At 46.0% G+C, this 22,225-nt stretch overlaps 2 protein-coding genes across 3 annotated transcripts in view; one reads left to right on the top strand and one right to left on the bottom strand.

Annotated features, from left to right (window-relative positions):
- The window catches only part of POLR2G (RNA polymerase II subunit G), a 42,369-nt gene extending 34,211 nt beyond the window's left edge, over window positions 1-8,158 (bottom strand). The window contains exons 1-4 of the mRNA XM_073554633.1: window positions 8,021-8,158; window positions 7,220-7,329; window positions 6,437-6,596; window positions 6,009-6,059 (exon numbers count right to left, since the gene is read on the bottom strand). Of these exons, the coding sequence (XP_073410734.1) occupies window positions 6,009-6,059; window positions 6,437-6,596; window positions 7,220-7,329; window positions 8,021-8,032 (333 nt within the window). The 5' untranslated portion in view covers window positions 8,033-8,158. The remainder of the gene's footprint in view (window positions 1-6,008; window positions 6,060-6,436; window positions 6,597-7,219; window positions 7,330-8,020) is intronic.
- A 150-nt stretch (window positions 8,159-8,308) lies between these two features.
- On the top strand, window positions 8,309-22,168 carry ZBTB3 (zinc finger and BTB domain containing 3). 2 transcript variants are annotated; one of them, XM_073554632.1, is made up of 3 exons: window positions 8,309-8,448; window positions 8,781-8,898; window positions 19,725-22,168. In XM_073554632.1, the coding sequence occupies exon 3, from the start codon at window positions 19,727-19,729 to the stop codon at window positions 21,809-21,811; it is 2,085 nt and encodes a 694-aa protein (XP_073410733.1). In that variant the 5' UTR covers window positions 8,309-8,448; window positions 8,781-8,898; window positions 19,725-19,726; the 3' UTR covers window positions 21,812-22,168. The 2 variants fall into 2 exon arrangements, with proteins under 2 accessions (XP_073410733.1, XP_073410732.1); XM_073554631.1 differs by lacking the exon at window positions 8,309-8,448 and adding an exon at window positions 8,455-8,698.
- Window positions 22,169-22,225: the final 57 nt, after the last annotated feature.

Here is a 22,225-nt window from a genome sequence, read left to right as displayed (position 1 = left end):
GGCCACCCTGGAACTCTTCCGGCCCGTGTTCACCAACCGTCCTGGGAGGACGGAGTTAGCGGTTCATGAGGTGGACACCGGGAATCATGCCCCATTACGGCGAACACCTTATCGGATCTCTGAAACGGTGCAACAAGTCATGCGCCAAGAGGTCGATGAGATGTTAAGGCTGGGAGTGATTCGACGGTCAAAAGGTGCGTGGGCTTCACCTGTAGTCCTCGTGCCTAAAAAGGATCGAACCACCCGGTTCTGCGTGGACTACAGGGGGCTCAACGCCATCACAACCTCTGATGCCCACCCGATGCCGCGCATCGAGGATCTGCTCGAGCGGTTGACAAACGCCAACTACATATCCATCATGGATTTGAGTCGGGGATACTGGCAGATTCCCCTGAGCCCTGAGGCGCAGGAGAAATCCGCCTTTATCACCCCCTTTGGACTGTACGAGTCCACGGTAATGCCCATCGGCATGAAGAATGCCCCTGCCACTTTCCAGCGGATGGTCAACCACCTGCTTCGGGGACTGGAGGAGTACGCAGTGGCGTACTTAGACGATATTGCCGTCTTCAGTTCCACCTGGGAGGAACACCTTCAGCACCTCCAGGAGGTGCTCAAGCGTCTTCACCAGGCAGGCCTGACCATCAAGCCGGGGAAGTGCCAGATAGGCATGCGCGAGGTCCACTACCTGGGGCACCGGGTAGGCGGGGGTTCCATGAGTCCGGAGCCAGAAAAAGTGGACGCAATCGTGTCCTGGCCCACCCCCAGGACCAAGAAACAGGTGAAGTCCTTCTTGGGCACTGCAGGGTACTATAGGCGGTTCGTACAGGACTATAGCGCCCTTGCCAAACCCTTGACTGACCTCACCAAGCAGAGGCTACCCCAAACAGTCAACTGGACAGATGACTGTGAGGCGGCTTTCCAAGCTTTGAAAGCAGCCCTGTGCAACTCTCCAGTGTTGAGAGCAGTCGACAGCAGTCGCCCGTTTCTGGTACAGACCGACGCCAGCGAGTTTGGCCTCGGTGCTGTGCTTAGCCAGGTCGACTCGGGGGACCAAGAGCACCCCGTGTTGTACCTGAGCCGGAAACTTTTGCCGAGGGAAGTGGCATACTCGACCATCGAGAAGGAGTGTCTGGCCATGGTGTGGGCACTGCAGCGTTTGCAGCCCTACCTGTATGGGCGCGCCTTCACGGTGGTAACCGACCACAACCCACTGAGCTGGTTGCACACCGTGTCGGGAACCAATGGAAGATTGCTCCGCTGGAGCCTTGCCCTTCAACAGTACGATTTTACTGTAAAACACAGGAAGGGCAGTGAAAACGGCAATGCCGATGGGTTGTCCCGCCGGGGCGAACCCGCTGAGGTGCGCATGGCCGATTACCGAGAGGTAATGCCTCCTTAGCGCCCTCTTAAGGGGGGAGGTGTGATGTACCATGTCTGCAAGATATGTTTTCTGTTGCAATGTGCTAACAAATCCTCCATCCTAGGACATTGTAAACTCTCAGTAGTAGGAATTCCTTCCCCCCAGGTTTTATCAACCCTGCCACTTCCTCTGGAAGAGCAGGAATGTTAATTAGCTAGACCATCTTCCTCACACCATTTGCCTTCTCTCCTCTTCAGAGCGGGAAAAACTTCTTTGTTTGAAACGAATAAAACTATGAGAGACTATACCATAAGAACCAAATACCCTAGAGATATGAAAATCATATTTTTGTAACCTGAGCGGTCCCAGCTTCGAGACCGCGTATGTTTCGAAGTTCTACCCTGTCCAGAACATGAAATAGGATTTGCGCCCAAATGGACGGTCATATCGCATAGATGTTTGATGTTTTCTTGATGGGCTCATTACGCTGGGAAACATGATACCACTGATGAGTCCATACCAGCTTCTCCCATAAAGTTATAGCTAATCTAAGTTTTGTAGCCAAAACATAACTTGGATAAGAGAGGTGGGATCAACCCAGAATGCACCTCTCTGTGATGTCACATAGGAAAGTCTATAAGGCATTTCCTGGGCAAACCAGCTCAGAACAGCTCAAGTCGTCGTGCTAGAAAGATCCAGATGAGCGGAGAAGTGCAGCTCCGCCTCCACCCACCTTAGCCGCATGGTCTGCCTAAGGAACAATATGGAACTGTGAGTGTAATCTCTTTGTTTTCTCCACTTTTATTTTATACCTGTACTGTACATATTTTATGTCTCAATTTTATAGCAATTTTTATCTGTAATCACTGTCCTCTTTCGGAAAATAAATTAAATTATTTAGATCTGTCTCCATGCTCTAAGAATCGAACTATACGCCTTTGATAGATAATCGCTACTAATTCAAGGGGTTTGCCACGGACCCTCTTAATTTAACACTGTGAATTAAGTAACCGTGACTGGTGGCAGCGCGTTGTGTACGGCTATTACGGCTTGCTGGCAGTCTAGAAGGGTCTTATATTGCTGAGTAAGGGGCTTCAGCCACAGCATTGATAATTCCCTTACTGCAGAAGCCTAATTGCCGGTTCACAACAGGCAGCCCGTCCGGCGACTAATTATCCTAGGTGCAGTTCCCTGACTGACCTGAGGGTAAGGGGGGCGCCGGAGAGCTGCGAGTTCCAAAGTGGAACTGAGAAAGTGGGATATACATAAATCCCCGCAGTACTTGGAAGATTGATAGCAGTGGTGGGGCATCCAAATTAAACTCCCCCTGCGGCAAATTGTAGAGCGAGATTAGCTTGCTGGATATTTTTGGTCACATGGTGCCAGTGTTGGGATAACTAAGATAAGCCCCACTGCGCCTGTGATAGCCGTGTGCCGGCATTGTGTCACGCCCCTCCATCCGCTGATACACCCGTGTCAGTGGTGGGACTGTGACATAGTGGTGACACAGGGTCCGCTGTCCGTCGCGTTTTGGTGGCAGCGGGACTCCCGTTAGTGTCGCCCGTAAGTGGACGAACGGCGGTGGGCTGTTCGTCACAGATACATTTAAAAAACAGATCATAGAGCTTGTTGTAAAGGATAGTGTGCCTATTTCATTATTTTCACGACCAGCTTTTATGTGTCTGAATGGGGAAATGGCCCGCAAGCTTGGTGTTTCTCTGGAGAGAGTGAGAGAATATTAGAAAATTAGTAATCGAAGAAGCTTTTAAACAAAAGGAAGAACTTAAAAAAACTCTCAAGGGACGCTTTCTGTTTCTTAAAATGGATGCCTGCACACGTCACAGAGTGAACTATTTTGCCATCAATGTCCGATTTGTTTGTGACAAAAATGAAATAGTTACCAAGACATTGGCAGTAAAAGACACCAAAGCTCATCACACCAGTGAGTTTCTCCAGGTCTTGGTGGAAAAGGTTCTGCAAGACTATGAACTTAAAAAAGAGCAAGTTCTTTCTGTCGTAACTGACAATGCTTCAAATATGATAAGTACTATTAAGCTAATGAATGAGAGTAATGAGGGTGACCAGCAGCTAGAAGAACATTCTGGGTCCACAGACACAGAAATGTTTGAAATAGAGGAACACAGTATTGTAACTGAGGAGCAAACTGAAGTTGCTTCAGATGAACAGCAACATGATAGTTTAGATGATCTTGTTGAAACTGTGTCAATATGTTCTTTCATTCATCACATGCGCTGTGTTGTGCATACGCTACAGCTGGCTATAAGAGACAGTCTGCAAGAAGGACATGCTGCTGCACTGATTGGCAAAGTGAGAAAATTGGCTAATGTTGCCAGAACCCCTAAAGTTGACTCAATTTTGAAGAGACGTGCTGGAAAAGGGGCAATTATTGATCAAGCCACACGATGGGGCAGTACTTACTTAATGATTCAGCGCTTGGTTGAACTGAAAACCTTTCTTGTAGACATGGCTAACCCTCAACTGACGCTAAATGAAAGTCAGTGGAATCAGGTGACTGAGCTGGAAAAATTGCTAGAGCACCCATTTACAGTGACTAAAAAATTACAAGCAGAGGACTTAACTCCAGGTATTTTCTTAAAGGAGTGGAAGAACCTGATGTTTCGCCTGTCCCAAAGAGAAGGGTTAATTGCAAGTGGCATTGCTACATCAATGAAACGGAGAGAGGAGCTACTATTACAAAATAACATTCTTTTGGCAGCTGTTTATGTAGACCCAATGCATCGGATTCTTCTAGATGATCAACAGCTAAGTAAAGGAAAAGAAGCTCTGTTTGAAATAGCAGTAAGGATGAAAGGGTTGCAGAACAGTCAGGAGGAACAAGAAGAATTTGGTCGTCCTGCCACATCTTCACCCTCATCATCAACTGATGAAGAATTTAATTTCGAAAAATATTTGGATCACAAGGACCGTGCAAAGCGTTCCCGCTTAGAAGAAGAGTCATCCCCATCAAGGAACACAGCCAGTACATTTCAGCAGAATTTTTCATGTGCACTAAAAGAAATTGAGAAATTTTACCGTTCATCAAAAATAACAGTGCAACAAGCGATTCCTCTGTATCTTGACATTGTCAGAGATGTTGCCCGAGTGGTTACTGCTTTGCCACCAACACAAGTTAGTGTAGAGAGGTTGTTCTCTGCTCTCAAAATAATTAGATCAGATTTGAGGGCATCCATGAAGGAGGATCTGACAGAGGCAATACTTTTTCTGAGGACAAATGTATAGATTTCTTCTTATTAACTGCATAAAAGTGTTTATTGCATATTTACTTATAGTTTAGAAAAGTTTATAAAAGTTATTTGCTATATTCTAATTGTATTCTAATAAATGTAGTTTTTGCTCTAAGTGGTCTGATTACTTATATGATGGTGAGAAACTGAATAAGCAAGATGTTTAATATTTTACAACAGTAAATTTGTTGTTATGAATTGGCCATTTATGAAGGAGTCGGAGCCTGATAAAAACCAGGAGTCGGAGTCGCAACTGTGGCTTACCGACTCCACAGCCCTGATTTAACAGGTGATTGAGGAGGTAGATTAAAAACAAGCCAAAAAGAGACCAAAACTTAGGCCTCCTTCACACATCCTGATATTACTGGTAAAATCAGTACCCATGCTATCCGTGTGATACACAAGTGTGGCATCTGAGTGCCATGTACCGGCGCTTAGGAAAAGCAGTACAGTTCGAGTTGGTACCAGATGCTGAATGCAGCGCTCATCATTGTCTCCTGGTCTCCCTGCCATCAGCGAGACCAGGTGACACTGATGAGACCTGTCAGCAACGCCATATGTGTATCACAAATATAAAGTAAATAATGAAATGAAAATTACATTAAAAAAAAACAAAAAACGGTGTGGAGTCCCCCTTAATTTTCCTAACTATCTGAGGACTGATGTTAATATTCTGTGACCGGGTCAATAGCCATGAAGCTTCCCAGGCCATTAATATCAGCTCACAGCTGCTTGTTTAGCCTTTACTGGTTATAGGTCGAACCCCACCCCACCCCACAAAAAAAAAAAAAAAAAAGACATGGAGTCGCCTCTATATTTAGTAACCAGCAGAGGCTAAACAGACAGCTGCGGGCTGATATTAATAGGCTGTGACGGGGCCATGTCTATTGGCCCTCTCCCAGACTAAGAGCACCAGCCCTTGGCTGCCTCAGAATTGGCACATCCATTAGATCCACGACGATCACCAACTCAGCTACATCCAAATATTGTGGTGAGTGGTGACATCAGTAATGCGACCGCTCACAACGCCAGCCAGAACACTCTGAGGTGAGGGAGAGAACACAGATGCCTGACTGGCAGTAAAGTTAATGACAATCGCACGGGATTCTGCTCTGTTGCAAGCTGGAGCAAACGCTCTTAATTGCGGTTGGCATAATTGTGGTAACGTGTAAACATGCAAATTTTCTAGCTTCTATCAATTTTTTTTTAGAAAAGCAGATAAGCAAGTTGGCATGCGACTGTAATAGTGCAAGCTGCATAACTTGTAACTATCTGAGTATCTGCTCGAACAGTGTGCACATTGTACACAGTCCAGGATTATTCAGTAATCTGCAGTAAAAGAGACTGCAGACAGATTTAAGAGATTTAACTAAAATACATACATGTCTAGAGATAAAACAGGCCATAGGTCCAATTTCTGTGAACAATCCAACCTGAAAGGGGAAAAAAGGACACAATGACAAACAGTATAAACATGTGAGGTCTGACCCTAATGTTCCTTACAATGGAACGATCTTAAAATGAATTATACACCAATGTATCTGCCATCAAAACGTTATATAATAGTATGTATGAGTTTTGCATTGCAGCTATGAAACTACTACTCAGGCCAGATTCATATATCAGACAGTCCGTGTATGGACCACAAAGTTAGGACCTGCTGAGGGTCTCCACACTTCAACCCAGCAGCTTCATGAATGCCTTTGAGGAAGGTGACCTGTAGCTGGTCTGGACTTTGAAGTCCATACACAGATCATGAAAGTCAGATTTGTAAAAATGGCATTAATTTTGCTGTGCACGGCACACTTACCTTGTTTACTTGGGTAACAACAGCATCTACAACTTCTCCCTTAAAGGGTCGGAAAACGATAGCCTTATATTTGACAGGATACAGCACAAAGCCTCTGCCAGGTTGGATAACGCCAGCACCAATATTGTCAATGGTGGTAACCGCAATCACAAAGCCATACCTGAGAAATGAAAAGGGAAAAATGGAAGATAAATAACAGGACAAGAAATTGACAAGTTAAAAACCAGCCAAGTGTCAGATGTTAAGGAAAAGATTATAAAGCAGAATTGCCTGTACCAGAAACCAGTTTACAGAGCCGCTGTAGAAAGTTCATGTTTAAATTCTGTTCACACTTGCGTTTTTGCTTTGCATTTCACTGCCCCTTTCTAGAAACAGGATTGATGTAGAAAACAGATCCATTTTATAATACATGTAAATGGAAGCAAAATGATCCCATTGGCTAATGGGTATGCGATCTGGTTTCCAAATGGTGTCCATTTTTTGTATTAAACATAAACCGGTTTCCACTGTGGTGTCCACGTTTACTATTGTTCTGACTTTCTGTACACAATTCAATTTTTTTGCAAACCCATAGACTTAAATAGGCGAGTCTCATCCAATATACAGATGGGAATAGTGTGTGCTGCGATTTCTTATCACTCGGACATTTAGTCCCTGTGGACAAAAAAAAACAAACAAAAACTCATCTAACCAGCCCTATTGGATTAAATTGGTCACTGCGCCGTCTCATCTCATCACACGTTCGTATAGTACTGTCCTGTGTGAACAAGCCCCAACACTTACTTGCCAGTACACGTCCCTTCCACCTCAGTGAAGAGCTTTTGTTTTACTGTATTAAGAAGGTTTGGCCCAAAATATCTCGGGTGCAGGAGAATTTCATGTTCTAGGGAGATCTACAGAGAAATATCAAATAAAAAATTATAAATATTATTAGGCATAAGCTTGTATTAACCTGCTGGACGTTTCTAGATTACATCACCATAGTAAGGTTATCTTTCTGCCTCTATTGGGATCCCACTGATCACAAGATCGAGGGTCCCCGAGCGTCCTTTGAGAATGAAGTGGCAGTGCAAAAGTGTGACTACAGGAGATGACTAGCACTGTAATTGGGCCTCTCTGTCAGCCCATAGAAGTGAATGGAGGGGTGAACAGTTTCGCAGCCCCTCGCGCCCCAGCTCCGCAGCCCCTCGTGCCGCAGTCCCTTATGCCCCAGCTCCTCACGAGACTTGGGAACCTCTGTTTTTTGGGGTCCGGGTATTCAGACCACCCCAGTGATCACACATTTCGTCCCTGTGGATGTGGGAAACATGTATATTCTGTATGCCATCTTCTCCCATGAGGTGCAGCCAGTCGCCCCAGTCACACCTCCTAGCAAGGTCTTGCAGCCATGGCTCCCACACTGCTCTATAGACTATACCCCCTCTCCAGTGTATATGTATGGAGACTGAAATACCCCCATACAGGGCAGATAGTGTACAGGAATAGGCACAAAGCCTGTCAGGAGCCATGAGACCACAGTAATGTCCTCCTTACCCCAGAGCAGGACAAGGCCTGGACATTACACACCCGTCCTTGTATACTCACGTGATAGAACATAGCGCACAGCCCCCTCCTGACCAGCGCGACGCCGAAGAAATGATTCTATGTTGTTCACTGCGCGAACAATAAAGTTTATTCAAAGAAAAAACCGTGTTCCGGGTAGTTTCCGGTCTTACGTCGCATCATGCCGGAAGTGACGTAGCGGCGGCGTTGCGTAGCTGCTCCGGTGTGTCTGTTAGTTTTCCTTATGGAGTATGCGAGGTGTTTGTAGAAGAGGAAAGGGACATCGGAAGTTTACACAGAGAGAGGACGGACACGACCAGTACAGACGACGTCACAGAACGTTTTGTTATTGATTGGCTGGGAAGCTTATCAATCACGTGTCCAAGCGACCAATCACCGTTGAGAGACGACGTCCAATCAAATCGCGGCAGAGGCGGGACTTGTTTTTCCTAAGGTTTTGCTTTGTGCAGGTGAGAGGCAGAGCAGAGATCACATGACCTCTAGTGAAATCCTGTATGATCGGTAATCAGTAGGTGAGGTCTGAGGAGCACCGAGCTAAGGAGCAATAATGATCCAATGCAAATCTGCCTGGTCTGCTGCTTACAAGGTGTAGGGGCTGCAGGCACCATGCCATAGCTGGCAGTGCCACACAGGGCAGAGCTCCTGGGGCAGACATGGCATTACATGGCCTGCTCCTGATGATGAGGGTGTAGGCCTCAGGTAGGTGACACCTCCAGTGACACCATTGCATCCTGCTATACCCTGATGTGTCATGTCATATCGTGTATTTATCTGTGTGCAGGCTTGCTCTCCACGAGGATGTCGCCGGTCCCCCAGCCGCTCACTTTGGGAAGCTTTGTGCAAGAAACAAGAGAGACGTATTAGATCTGTCATCTGATGCTTTTTAGGATATTTTGCAAGTAAGTTGTACGGTAAAATGCATCATCATGGAGTGTTAGCGTGTAGGAATGACATCTGAGCATTAAAGGGTTAAAGAGGACCTGTCTCTGGGCCCTAATTGGCCAGTGTTTGCTCTAATTTTATTCCCTGAGTATTCCAGCTTTTTTTTTTTTAAATCCTCCACAAGGTCCCAGAGATACGGGACTTAATATTTAGTCCTTTTATATGGTCTTAAGGGTAATTTGGCAGAGCAGTCTAAAGACACGCCTCTGAGGATCTGTGGGCCACGCCTCTGAGGATCTGTGGACCAAGCCCCCTCCTTGCAAGACCATAAAGAATAAAAAGGCCTGTATCTATGAAGGTATATGATCGGATTTAAAAAAGAAAGAGGAACAGACGGAATAAAATAAGAGGAAAAAAATGGCCAATTTTCACCTGGCAACCAGGTACTTAGTAAAAGGGGGTCTCCGACAAGCTGATGGGAGATCTGACTGTTTCCATTATTTGTTGAGATGAAGCTGCAGTATTGCTGCTGTCCCCCAGAGCCGCCAGCAGCCGTCATGGATGGCTCCTTGTGGTGTCAAAAAATTACAGAAACATATGAACTCTGGTCTAGGGCCGGCTAACAGTTATTTTATTAGTGTTCAGTAGAGATGTCTTAATAGTCTGGTCTATGGGACTCCTACCATAGGGAAACTGTCATCAGGCTTATGGTTCCCAAAATAAAAATGTCCATACACAAAAACCCTGGGGTTGGCCAATCGTTCTGGTGTTGTCTATGAGAATCATCTGACAGTGACATCTCCCCACTAAACAAAAGGGTGGGGTAATTGCGTTCCTACCACCCGATCCTTATGTCCCCCAATGTAACCTGTTATGCTCTCTTACACATTAGATGATCGTCTGATGCTACAGAAATCAAAAAGTTCAGGCCAATTTCGTTTAAAATGTATAAAGACCATAAGGGCAGTATAATAGGGACCAGGGACCCTGATTCCAGCAATGTATCACTTACTGGGCTGGTTGCTGTTGTACTGACAAAATCACTGTTTTGACTTACCAGAGCTGTCACAGTATCGTACACAGTATGATAGATTCTGGCTTAAATTACAGTAAATTTTTCAAATTACACATGATCCCACCCCCTTCTATAGGTGTCAATCACTGAGTAGGATAACTGTCTGGACTCATATTCCTACAAACTCCAGGGATTTCCATGATGAAATTCCAAGTTGTACTGAATCTGTTTCGGGGGACCTGCGGCCAGTCCATGCTTTGCGGTCTGATCTCGGACTTATTTGCATGGGAGCCCTATGGCTGAGCTCCATAGATCGCTATTTTCATTATATACTAGAGTATACAAATGATTGCAGGTTCGAGTCCAAACTGTATTATTAATAATAAATTTCATATTGCTCCCTTTTTCTAGAACAAAAATAGGGCTCTTTTGCCGCGCCAGACGTAGAGCCACGTCTCTATCCTTGCAGTTGAGGAGGAACAAAAATAGTAATTAAAAAAAAAATATTGGTATTGCAGGGAAATAGAAAAATAGCAATTCTTAATGTTGTTAACATTATACTTTTAATAAATATATATATATTATGTATTAGGGATTCCCTCTCTCTAGTAGGCAATGGAGTTTTGGTCCAAACACATGCAGTTTTTCTTGCTTTCTTCAGGTTGCACAGCACCAATACAAACTCGAACATAAATCTCGGCCTTGAGATTAGGCGCCACTAAACAGAACAGACCCTGAGTACTGATACATGGCCGAGCTAGCCCCAGCTTGGTCACACAAAACAGCTATTGTCCATAGCAAGCAGCGACACTTCCAGTTCTCTGCACATGGCCTGCACATTTAATCAAGATCACACACGTCTGTGCGGGCTAACACGAACAGATTACAGTCCTTTCTCCCAGAGCAAACTTCATGCACAGAAGAGGTAGGGTCCTACCAGTCTCAGTATCCCCTTCGAGCTCCAGCAGCTTCTGGCGCCAATTAGAAGTGTTGAACTCCGGGCACAGTTCACACTGAACAGGCTGCAGTGTTGTGAGTTCATTTTCCCCTTCACCTTTGATGTCTGATGAACTCCCTCTGCTGGTGAAGAGAGGTAGTGAAATTGATTGGGATGGGAAGAACCTGTTATCTGAACAGGTGGAGTGTGATTGGACATCTGGAATTTCTGAGTGGATATAAGGCAGCCGACGCCCTGCAGGGTTTGCTGGTGATCCTTTCTGCTCTGAGCTCTGGCATCCAGTTTTAGTTCCTGTTCTACTAAAAGCTAAGTTTTGCCCTGCTATTGTTCCATGAGATTTTGTCTGGTTTCCATGGTGTTTGTATTCAGCCAGTCCTGGTTGGGACTTGCTGAATTCCATTTTTGTCTCTGATCAGTTGATCTCTTTGCTCTGTTTTCAGAATATACCTGAGTGCTGATATAGTGATTTTGAAGTCTAGCGACATCAGTGCCTTTTTTCCTATCAGACGGTTGGGACATTTTTGTAGGGTTTTTTGCGGATTGCAGCCAGCATCTTTTCTGTCCTGTCCTATCTAGTTAGTTGGGCCCCATCGTTTGCTCAGCCTGTCTTTCTGTCTGTGTTTGTGTTTTCATCTGTTTTTCACCGACAATACATGTTGGGGGATGTCTATTGCTTTGGGGTCTGCTCTGGGGCAGTTTAGATTTCGCCTTTCTTTCTTTAGGCTTATGTAGTTCTCCGGCTGTGACGAGGGTCTAGGGCACCGTAGGAACCCCCCACGGCTACTGTTAGTTGTGGTGAATAGGATCAGGGGTCTGCAATCCAATAGCTACCAACCTCTCCGGTTTTCTGGACTTAGCTTGTATTTTTGTTTTCTCCTCCGGTGACTCATTCATAACAGAATCACCCGCCATACCGCAGATATGTAAATTATTTTTTGCCTTGAAGCCTAGCTCATCGGGGAGCTCTGCGCAGCAGGTTAAAATTGTCATCTCTTTGCTGCGCGGCGATCCCCAGGATTGGACGTTTTCTTTGAAACCTGATGATCCTATTCTGACTGATGTGAACGCATTTTTTCAGGCCTTGGGGTTGTTGTATGATGAACCTAATGCTATTGATCAGCCTGAAAAGGCCCTGTTGGCATTGAGCCAGGGTCAGGATTCTGCAGAGTTGTACTGTCAAAAATTCTGAAAGTGGGCGGTCCTTACTACCTGGAATGATGGTGCCTTGGCAGCTCTCTTTCGGAAGGGTTTGTCAGAAACCGTAAAGGATACTATGGTGGGATTTCCTGTTCCCTCTGGTCTTGACGATTCTATGTCATTAGCCATTCAGGTTGATCGACGTTTACGTGAACGCAAAACTGCACGAGAGGTGTTGCCACCTGTTGAACAAATGTTTGACCCTAGGCAATGTGATAGAGTTTTGTCTAGGGCGCAACGTCAGGAGTTCAGAAGGCGTAATAAGCTGTGTTTTTTCTGTGGAGATGCCTCTCATATGATTTCTGTCTGCCCTAAACGAGAGAAACATTTTGTACACACATTTGCTGTGGGTGGTGTTCAACCTAAGTTTCTTCTGGCAATTACTCTGATCTGCTCCCTGTCCACGTTTTCCGCTAAGGCTTTTGTGGATTCGGGAGCAGCTCTGAACCTGATGGACTTGGATTTTGCTAAACGTTGTGGGTTTCCTATGACACCTCTGCGGACGCCTATCCCTTTGAGGGGTATTGATGCTACTCCTTTGGCGAAGAATAAACCTCAGTTTTGGACCCAGGTGGTAATGCGGGTCGCCCCAGACCATCAAGAAAATTGCAGATTTTTGGTTTTGCATAATTTGCATGATACCATTGTTCTGGGGTTTCCCTGGTTGCAAATCCATAATCCAGTTTTGGATTGGAAATCTTTGTCTGTGGTGAGTTGGGGTTGTCGGTGTGCCCTTAGTGATGCTCCTATTTTCTCCACCTCTCCCCAGTCGCATGATGTTCCTGACTATTTGGCTGATTTTTATGATGTATTTAGTGAGAATGAGTCTGCGTCTTTGCCTCCTCATAGGAGTTATGACTCTGCAATTGAGCTGAGCCCTGGGTGTAAATTTCCCAAGTGTCGACTTTTCAATTTATCTGTACCCGAGCACGAGGCTATGCGATCCTATATTAAGGAGTCGTTGGAGAAGGGTCATATTCGACCATCCTCTTCACCCTTAGGTGCTGGTTTTTCTTTTGTGGCCAAGAAAGATGGTTCATTAAGGCCTTGTATTGACTATCGTTCCCTCAACAAAATTACTGTTAAATATCAGTATTATTATTATTATTATTTATTGTTATAGCGCCATTTATTCCATGGCGCTTTACATGTGAGGAGGGGTATACATAAAAACAAGTACAATAATCTTAAACAATACAAGTCATAACTGGTACAGGAGGAGAGAGGACCCTGCCCGCGAGGGCTCACAATCTTCAAGGGATGGTTGATAATACGGTAGGCGAGGGTAGAGCTGGTCGTGCAGCGGTTTGGTCGATCGGTGGTTACTGCAGGTTATAGGCTTGTTGGAAGAGGTGGGTCTTCAGGCTCTTTTTGAAGGTTTCGATGGTAGGTGAGAGTCTGATATGTTGTGGTAGAGAGTTCCAGAGTAGGGGTGATGCGCGAGAGAAATCTTGTATGCGATTGTGGGAAGAGGAGATAAGAGGGGAGTAGAGAAGGAGATCTTGTGAGGATCGGAGGTTGCGTGCAGGAAAGTACCGGGAGACGAGGTCACAGATGTATGGAGGAGACAAGTTGTGGATGGCTTTGTATGTCATGGTTAGGGTTTTGTAATGGAGTCTCTGGGCAATTGGGAGCCAGTGAAGGGATTGACAGAGGGGAGAAGCTGGGGAATAGCGGGGGGACAGGTGGATTAGTCGGGCAGCAGAGTTTAGAATAGATTGGAGGGGTGCGAGAGTGTTTGAGGGGAGGCCACAGAGCATGAGGTTGCAGTAGTCAAGGCGAGAGATGATGAGGGCATGGACTAGGGTTTTTGCAGATTCTTGGGTGAGGAATGAACGGATGCGTGAAATATTTTTGAGTTGAAGTCGGCAGGAAGTGGAAAGGGTTTGGATATGTGGTTTGAAGGAGAGATCAGCGTCAAGGATTACTCCGAGGCAGCGAGCTTGTGGGACTGGGGAGAGTGGGCAGTCATTTACTGTAATTGATAGGTTCGTAGGGGGGGTCACGTGAGATGGGGGAAAGATGATGAATTCTGTTTTGTCCATGTTGAGTTTCAGATATCTAGTGGAGAAGAAGGATGAAATAGTGGACAGACATTGAGGGATTCTGGTTAGTAGGGAGGTGATATCTGGTCCAGAGATGTAGATCTGTGTGTCATCAGCATAAAGATGATACTGAAAGCCATGAGATTCTATGAGCTGTCCCAGGCCAAAGGTGTAAATAGAGAACAGCAGGGGCCCAAGGACTGAACCTTGTGGGACTCCGACAGATAGGGGGCGAGGTGAGGAGGTGGTGTGTGAGTGGGAGACGCTGAATGTCCGGTCTGTTAGGTATGATGAGATCCAGGAGAGGGCCAAGTCTGTGATGCCGAGGGATGAGAGGGTCTGTAATAATAGGGAATGGTCCACTGTGTCAAAGGCAGCCGACAGGTCCAGGAGGAGGAGGACAGAGTAGTGTCGCTTGCTCTTGGCAGTTAAGAGGTCATTGGTGACCTTAGTAAGGGCAGTTTCAGTGGAGTGGTGTGACCGGAAGCCAGATTGTAAGCGGTCGAAGAGGGAGCAAGAAGAGAGATGGGAGGACAGTTCAAGGTAGACGTGTTGTTCCAGTAGCTTGGAGGCGTATGGGAGAAGTGATATAGGGCGATAGCTAGATACAGAGGATGGGTCAAGAGAGGGCTTTTTGAGGATAGGTGTGATGGAGGCATGTTTAAAGCTTGAGGGGAAAACACCAGTTGTTAGTGATAGGTTGAAGAGATGGGTTAGGGTTGGGATGAAGACTGTGGTGAGGTTTGGGATGAAGTGGGATGGGATCGGGTCGAGTGCACAGGTGGTGAGATGTGATCTTGAGAGTAGAGTGGAGAGTCAATCTTCTGTAATGGTGGAGAAGTTGGTTTTGAAGGTGGAGGGCTGGGAAGTCGGGAGGAAGGGCTCTGGGGGTTGTTGACCAAAACTGTCCCTGATGTTATCAATTTTCTGCTTGAAAAATGAGGCAAAGTCTTCAGCTGAGATGAGTGGGGAGGGAGGAGGTGCTGGGGGGCGGAGGAGAGAATTGAAGGTGTTGAATAACTGTTTAGGGTTGTGAGACAGGGAGGAGATGAGAAGTAGGTTTGTTTAGCTGTGGCGAGTGTGGTCTTGAAAGTAGTGAGGGACTGTTTGAATGCGATGAAGTGCTCGTTGGAGTGGGATCTTTTCCATCTGCGCTCAGCAGCCCTGGAAGCTCGCCTCAGCTCTTTGGTCAGGCTGGTGTGCCAGGGCTGTCTGTTGATCAGTATCCGTTACCCCTGATTTCTGATCTATTCTCCAGAGTTAAAGGTGCTTGCTGGTTTACCAAGCTTGACCTCAGGGGGGCGTATAATCTTATTCGCATTAAGCAGGGGGATGAATGGAAGATGGCATTTAATACTCCGGAGGGACATTTTGAGTACCTGGTGATGCCTTTTGGGCTCACTAATGCCCCTTCTGTCTTCCAGTGCTTCATGAATGATATTTTCCGAGATTTTGTGGATACATTTTTGATCATCTATCTGGATGATATTTTGGTCTTTTCCAGGGATTGGGCCTCTCATGTGGAACATGTTCGGACTGTGTTCCGGATTTTGAGGGAGAATTGCCTGTATGTCAAGGGATCGAAATGCCTTTTTGGTGTAGAGAGGATTTCATTTTTGGGATTTATTTTGTCTCCGTCAACTATTGAAATGGACCCGGCCAAGGTACAGGCCAGTTATGATTGGGTTCAGCCCACTTCTTTGAAGGCCCTCCAGAAGTTTTTGGGTTTTGCTAATTTTTATCGTAAATTTATAGCTAATTTTTCTGGTATTGCCAAACCATTGACTGATTTGACTAAGAAGGGTGCTGATGTGCTGAATTGGTCTCCGGAGGCTGTTTCTTCCTTTCAGGAGCTGAAGCGAAGGTTCACTTCTGCCCCGGTTTTGAGGCAACCTGATGTCTCACTCCCGTTTCAGGTAGAGGTGGACGCTTCTGAGATTGGTGCAGGAGCTGTTTTGTCCCAAAAAGATCCTGTAACATCTAAAATGAATCCCTGTGCTTTCTTTTCCCGAAAGTTCTCCCCATCCGAAGGTAACTATGATGTGGGGAATCGGGAACTGTTAGCCATGAAATGGGCATTTGAGGAGTGGAGACATTGGTTGGAGGGAGCTAAACATCAAGTCGTGGTCCTTACTGACCACAAGAATTTGATTTACCTGGAGTCGGCCAAACGCTTGAATCCTAGACAGGCTAGGTGGGCCTTGTTTTTCACACGTTTTGAGTTTGTCTCTTTTCTTCCGGGCACTAAGAATGTCAAGGCAGACGCCCTCTCTAGGAGTTTCTTTGCTGATTCTCCTATTGTGACCAAGCCTGCTACCATCTTAGGCGAAGGGGTAGTTCTTTCTGCCATCTCGCCCGATTTGAGACGTGCTCTGGAAGAGTTTCAGGAGGACAAACCTGAGCGTTGTCCCTTTGGAAAATTGTATGTTCCTGACCAGTGGAGGAAGAGAGTGATGTCTGAGGTTTATTGCTCCGCATTGGCTGTTCATCCCGGTATTTTTGGTACTAGAGATTTGGTGAGTCGGTCTTTTGGTGGCCCGCCTTGTCTCGTGTTGTCAGGAATTTTGTGCAGTCCTGTGGGACTTGCTCCCGGTCTAAACCTTGTTCTCGCTCTAGTAGGTTGTTGATGCCTTTGCCGGTGCCCAGGAGGCCATGGACCCATATTTCAATGGATTTTATCTCTGATATGCCTGTCTCTCAGAGAATGACTGTTATTTGGGTGATTTGTGATAGATTCTCTAAGATGGTCCATCTTGTACCACTCCCTAAGTTGCCATCTTCCTCAGAGTTGGTGCCCTTGTTTTTGCAACAGGTGGTTCGCTTGCATGGGATTCCTGAGAACATTGTATCTGACAGAGGAGTTCAGTTTGTGTCTAGATTTTGAAGGACTTTCTTTTCCAAGCTGGGAATTCAGTTGTCCTTCTCTGCGTTTCACCCTCAGACCAATGGGCAGACGGAGAGAACAAACCAGACCTTGGAGTCGTATTTGAGATGTTTTATTTCCGCTGATCAGGATGATTGGGTTTCATTTTTGCCCTTGGCCGAATTTGCTTTAAATAATAGAGCTAGTTCTGCCACTTTGATGTCACCTTTTTTTTGTAACTTTGGGTTTCATCCTCGATTCTCTTCAGGGCAGGTGGAGTCTTCTGCCTGCCCAGGTGTTGACACTGTGGTGGAGAGAATGCACCAGATCTGGGACCAAGTGGTGGATAAGTTGTATCTCTCCCAGGAAAAGGCCCAGCGGTTTTCCAACCGGCATAGGACCATTGGTCCCCGGTTTAAGGTGGGTGATAAGGTTTGGTTGTCATCAAAGAATATCTCTATGAAGGTGGCTTCTCCAAAGTTTAAACCTAGATTTATTGGACCTTACAAGATTTTGGAGATTCTTAATCCGGTCTCTTTTCGATTGGCTCTTCCTGTTACATTCAAGATCCATAACGTGTTTCATAAGTCACTTTTAAAGAGGTTTGTTGAGCCAGTAGTTCCTGTGGTGGCACCTCCTGACCCTGTATTGGTTGAAGGTAATGTGGAATATGAGGTTGAGAAGATACTGGATTCTCGTCTGGTTAGACGGAGACTCCAGTATTTGGTTAAATGGAAGGGTTATGGCCAAGAGGATAATTCTTGGGTCCCTGCATCCGATATTCATGTCGAAAGATTGGTTTGTGTTTTTCATCGGGCCCATCCTGATCGCCCTGGTGGCGTGGATGAGGGTTCGGTGACCCCTCCTCAAGGGGGAGGTACTGTTGTGAGTTCATTTTCCCCTTCACCTTTGATGTCTGATGAACTCCTTCTGCTGGTGAAGAGAGGTAGTGAAATTGATTGGGATGGGAAGAACCTGTTATCTGAACAGGTGGAGTGTGATTGGACATCTGGAATTTCTGAGTGGATATAAGACAGCCGACGCCCTGCAGGGTTTGCTGGTGATCCTTTCTGCTCTGAGCTCTGGCATCCAGTTTTAGTTCCTGTTCTACTAAAAGCTAAGTTTTGCCCTGCTATTGTTCCATGAGATTTTGTCTGGTTTCCTTGGTGTTTGTATTTAGCCAGTCCTGGTTGGGACTTGCTGAATTCCATTTTTGTCTCTGATCAGTTGATCTCTTTGCTCTGTTTTCAGAATATACCTGAGTGCTGATATAGTGATTTTGAAGTCTAGCGACATCAGGGCCTTTTTTCCTATCAGACGGTTGGGACATTTTTGTAGGGTTTTTTGCGGATTGCAGCCAGCATCTTTTCTGTCCTGTCCTATCTAGTTAGTTGGGCCCCATCGTTTGCTCAGCCTGTCTTTCTGTCTGTGTTTGTGTTTTCATCTGTTTTTCACCGACAATACCTGTTGGGGGCTGTCTATTGCTTTGGGGTCTGCTCTGGGGCAGTTTAGATTTCGCCTTTCTTTCTTTAGGCTTATGTAGTTCTCCGGCTGTGACGAGGGGTCTAGGGCACCGTAGGAACCCCCCACGGCTACTGTTAGTTGTGGTGAATAGGATCAGGGGTCTGCAATCCGATAGCTACCAACCTCTCCGGTTTTCTGGACTTAGCTTGTATTTTTGTGTTCTCCTCCTCCGGTGACTCATTCAGATTCCACACTGTTCTCTGCAATTTGCAAAAACAGACTGCTTTGCGCAGTCTCTATTCGGAGAGAGACCCTGGCACGTCTCTCTCAGCTATAGCTCACATTTTGACTGTTCATTCACCAGCAGCACATTTGACTCTTCTTCATCCAGCAGACTGACGCTCCCTCAGGAGACTGCATCTCGATAAAGCTACTTCCTGCTTCTTGGCAAAACCCTACATGTGCATCTAATCAAGACACTGCAGAGCTGGGATTTTACTCTATCCTTCCCAATAAGAGAGAGTGGAAAAAGAGTAAAATTAAAAATTGTTTCTGTTAGGGTAGGGTCACATGACAGTTTTCTCCACATCAGATAAAAAAAAAACGGTCAGAATATTCTGATCAGACTTTGACCAGAATTGCATCAGGTTTTTTTTTCATATGTGGAGAGAAAATAAAAAAAGTTTCTCAACCTCCTTCATTCTCTAAGGCTATGTGCACACGCTGAGGATTCTGCTGCGGTTTCACACCTTATCCATTTTGGGGTGTGAAACCACAGGGCTAAACCGCAGGCTAATCCGCAGGTAAACCGCAGGACTTTCGACCTGTGGATTTACCTGCGGATTTTTATAATTCCGCGGGGACAAATCCGCAGCTCTCAAAACTACGTGTGCACATAGCCTTAGTCCATGAAAATCGTACCACACTTGGATGTCATGCGACTGCGGTCTGATTTTTTTTATGGCCCTATAGGCTTGCATTGACAATTTTTATCCAACTCTCTGATAAAAATTGGACATTTCTCCGATTTTTTTTTTTTTTTTTTAATTTTTTCCTTCCAGCCACTTGGTTCAAGGAAAAAAAAATCAGGCATGGGCACAGCACCATAGACTATCATAGGTGGGAGTGCTATCTATGAAAACCACAGAAAGTACTCATCCGAGCAAATCGGTCGTTTAATCAGAACTCGCAGGACCACTAAAAATTCTCAATAAATGTTTATATGTATAGATATATTTTAGTAATATTTTTTGTTCCTTATTGTGAATTGCTAATTGGAAGTGTTTTTGTGTTTTCCATAGCCATGGAGTTCCCAGATCACAGCCGTCGTATACTGCACAGCCTTCGAGACCAACAATCCCAAGGTTTTCTTTGCGACTGTCAAGTGTCAGTTGGCACCGCTCGCTTCCTAGCCCACCGTTCAGTCCTGGCATCATGCAGTCCTTTTTTCCACATGTCGTGCAGGGAGCGACCAGACATGCAAGAACTGACGCTCAACAATCAAATTGTCACAGCTCCAGCGTTTTCTTTGCTCCTCAGCTTTATGTACTGTGGACGACTCAGTTTCCAAGAGGCGCCTACTGAGGATGTGCTGGCAGCTGCTAGCTACTTGCACATGGATGAAGTGGTAAGGGTGTGCAAGAAGAGGCTGCAAGGCCGAGCGCCTGCCGAAGCCGACAGCACCCGACGGGAAGAAGAGGGTGGAACCGGCTGCTTGGGCTTGGAGGACAATAATGGAGATCGGAAGCATGAGGACTTAGAGGGAGGCCAGGCAGTTGAAAAAAGTTTGCAGTATCAAGGGCAAGAAACGCCAGGAAGCGGACAGCGGGCATCTGGGAGCGTCATGTACAATTTGCAGGAAGTGGCGGGGAGCATCAGATATCAGAGGCAGGACATGGAAGGCAATAGTCAGAAGTTATTAGCAAATATAAAATGTCAAAGTCCTGAAGCATCAGGGAGAGTAGCGGCTGTTTCTAGATTTGAGGTGCAGGGCATGGCAGAGAGCGGGCAGGGTGTAATAGGCAGTTCTAGATTTGAGCTGCACCAAGGAGCAGGTTGTAGTGAAGCCGTCACTGGTAGCGTGAAGTGTCAGGTGCAGCAAGTAACGGTGAACGGCCAGGAGGTTGCTGGGAGCTCACGATTTGAGGTGCAGGACATGGTGAATAGTGAAGGGATTGAGGAGGCTGGCAGATGCTCAGTCCAGGAAGCAGTGGAAAGTACACCAATGCCGTCTAATCTGAGGTTCTTGTCGCAGAATCAAGATACAGGGTCGGGGGGGCACACAGGGCTTTCTAGAAACTCCCCAAAGAGACAAGAGCCAGCTGGAAGCACGCAGGGTAATGGAAGCTCTAGATATTCGCACCTGGCACAGGAATCTGTTGGCATCGGCACTCAGTCCTTACCGACTTCTAGATACTCTTTGCAACCACAGGATGAAGCCGGTACGACATTGCCTTTGGTAGGAAACTCCAGATTTGCTGTGCAAACTCAGGAGTCCAGTGGAAGCACAATGGCAGTGCAAGGTACGGTTAGATATTCACTTCAGAGTCCGGATTTTGCAGGCAACAGGTTAGCACAGTCCATAACATCAAGATTTGCCTTACAAGAACCCATGCGTGGCAGATATAATTTGCAAATTCAGGAGCCTACAGCTAGCACAGCCGCACCTCCTGGCACATCACGATGCTTTCTGCAAAGCCCAGTGTCCGCTACAAACGCTCTAGTACCGCCGGGAACATTGAGATACACTTTGCATAGTCCAGAGTCTCCTGCTGCCAAAAAAGAAGAAAGAGAATGCACCAAATCGGAGTTGACCGTTACCACCACTACTCAGCCGGGCATGGAAATTGCAGCTGCACCAAGCCCATGTAGCTCCACCGTTAGTGAGGGCCAGCCGGGGTCTGCTGTGTCCGTAAAGATAGAGGCCATTGTAATATCTGACGAAGAGTGCGAGAGGGCAGTTGCGACTTTTAAGAGGCACGAGTATGATGAAGAGGAAGAAGGTGAAGAAGAATCTGGGTATGTGCCTTACCATATGATTGCTGTGCCAGGTGGGCACCATCCAAGCTATGGAGGCATACTGCCTCCTTCCATACACCCAGAGGGCATGTATTTACAGGATTTTGAAGGACATCCCGGTTTTCCGCTTTTCCCTGAAGACGTGCCCACTTGTAAAACTTGCGGAAAAACCTTCTCTTGTTCATACACCCTTCGTCGGCATGCCACAGTTCACACACGAGAACGTCCCTACGAGTGTCGTTACTGCTTGCGCAGTTATACACAGAGTGGAGACTTGTATAGACATATCCGGAAGGCACACAGTCAACAGGAACCTGGTGCCAAAAAACCTAAGGGGGACATGGAGCCTACTCCCCCAAACTTGCCTTAAAAACTACTTTGGACTCGATGGCACAGCGGTGGCCTGTGTGGACCAGGCGAACTCCCGATCTCCTTTAATTTCCCTGCCGAAGTTTTCAATCGTTTTAATATGTTGACATTAATATTGTGGATTTTTTTTTCCAAAATTGATCACAGCCTGGAACTTTCTAATTAACTAAAGAAAGATCGTTATTAAAATATTGTCATACGTCAGCATACTGGATTTTTAAATTAATATTGTGTTCTGAAAATGATTGCAACCGTCGCATAATGCCGTGCGCTGCTCTGTGCTCATAGTCTGATCTGTCAGTGGTGTCCTTTTACACGAGTACCCGACAATGCGTCATTAAACAGTGTCTCCTAATGAGCAAGTCTTGGTGTGTGTGTTACATTGTTTCCGGGAAAAGTCAAATGAATACACCAG

This window comes from Dendrobates tinctorius, unplaced genomic scaffold (assembly GCF_039654945.1).
Source record: "Dendrobates tinctorius isolate UK_male_01 unplaced genomic scaffold, ASM3965494v1 ptg000211l, whole genome shotgun sequence".
In the NCBI taxonomy this organism is placed as follows: domain Eukaryota; kingdom Metazoa; phylum Chordata; class Amphibia; order Anura; family Dendrobatidae; genus Dendrobates; species Dendrobates tinctorius.
The sequence above is the reverse complement of the archived record's forward strand: the minus strand, read 5'-3'. Positions and strand labels throughout refer to the sequence as shown.

What these genes read in the sequence shown, in the direction of transcription:
- ZBTB3 (XM_073554632.1), top strand. Translation starts at nt 19,727, where the DNA reads ATGGAGTTCCCAGATCACAGCCGTCGTATACTGCACAGCCTTCGAGAC.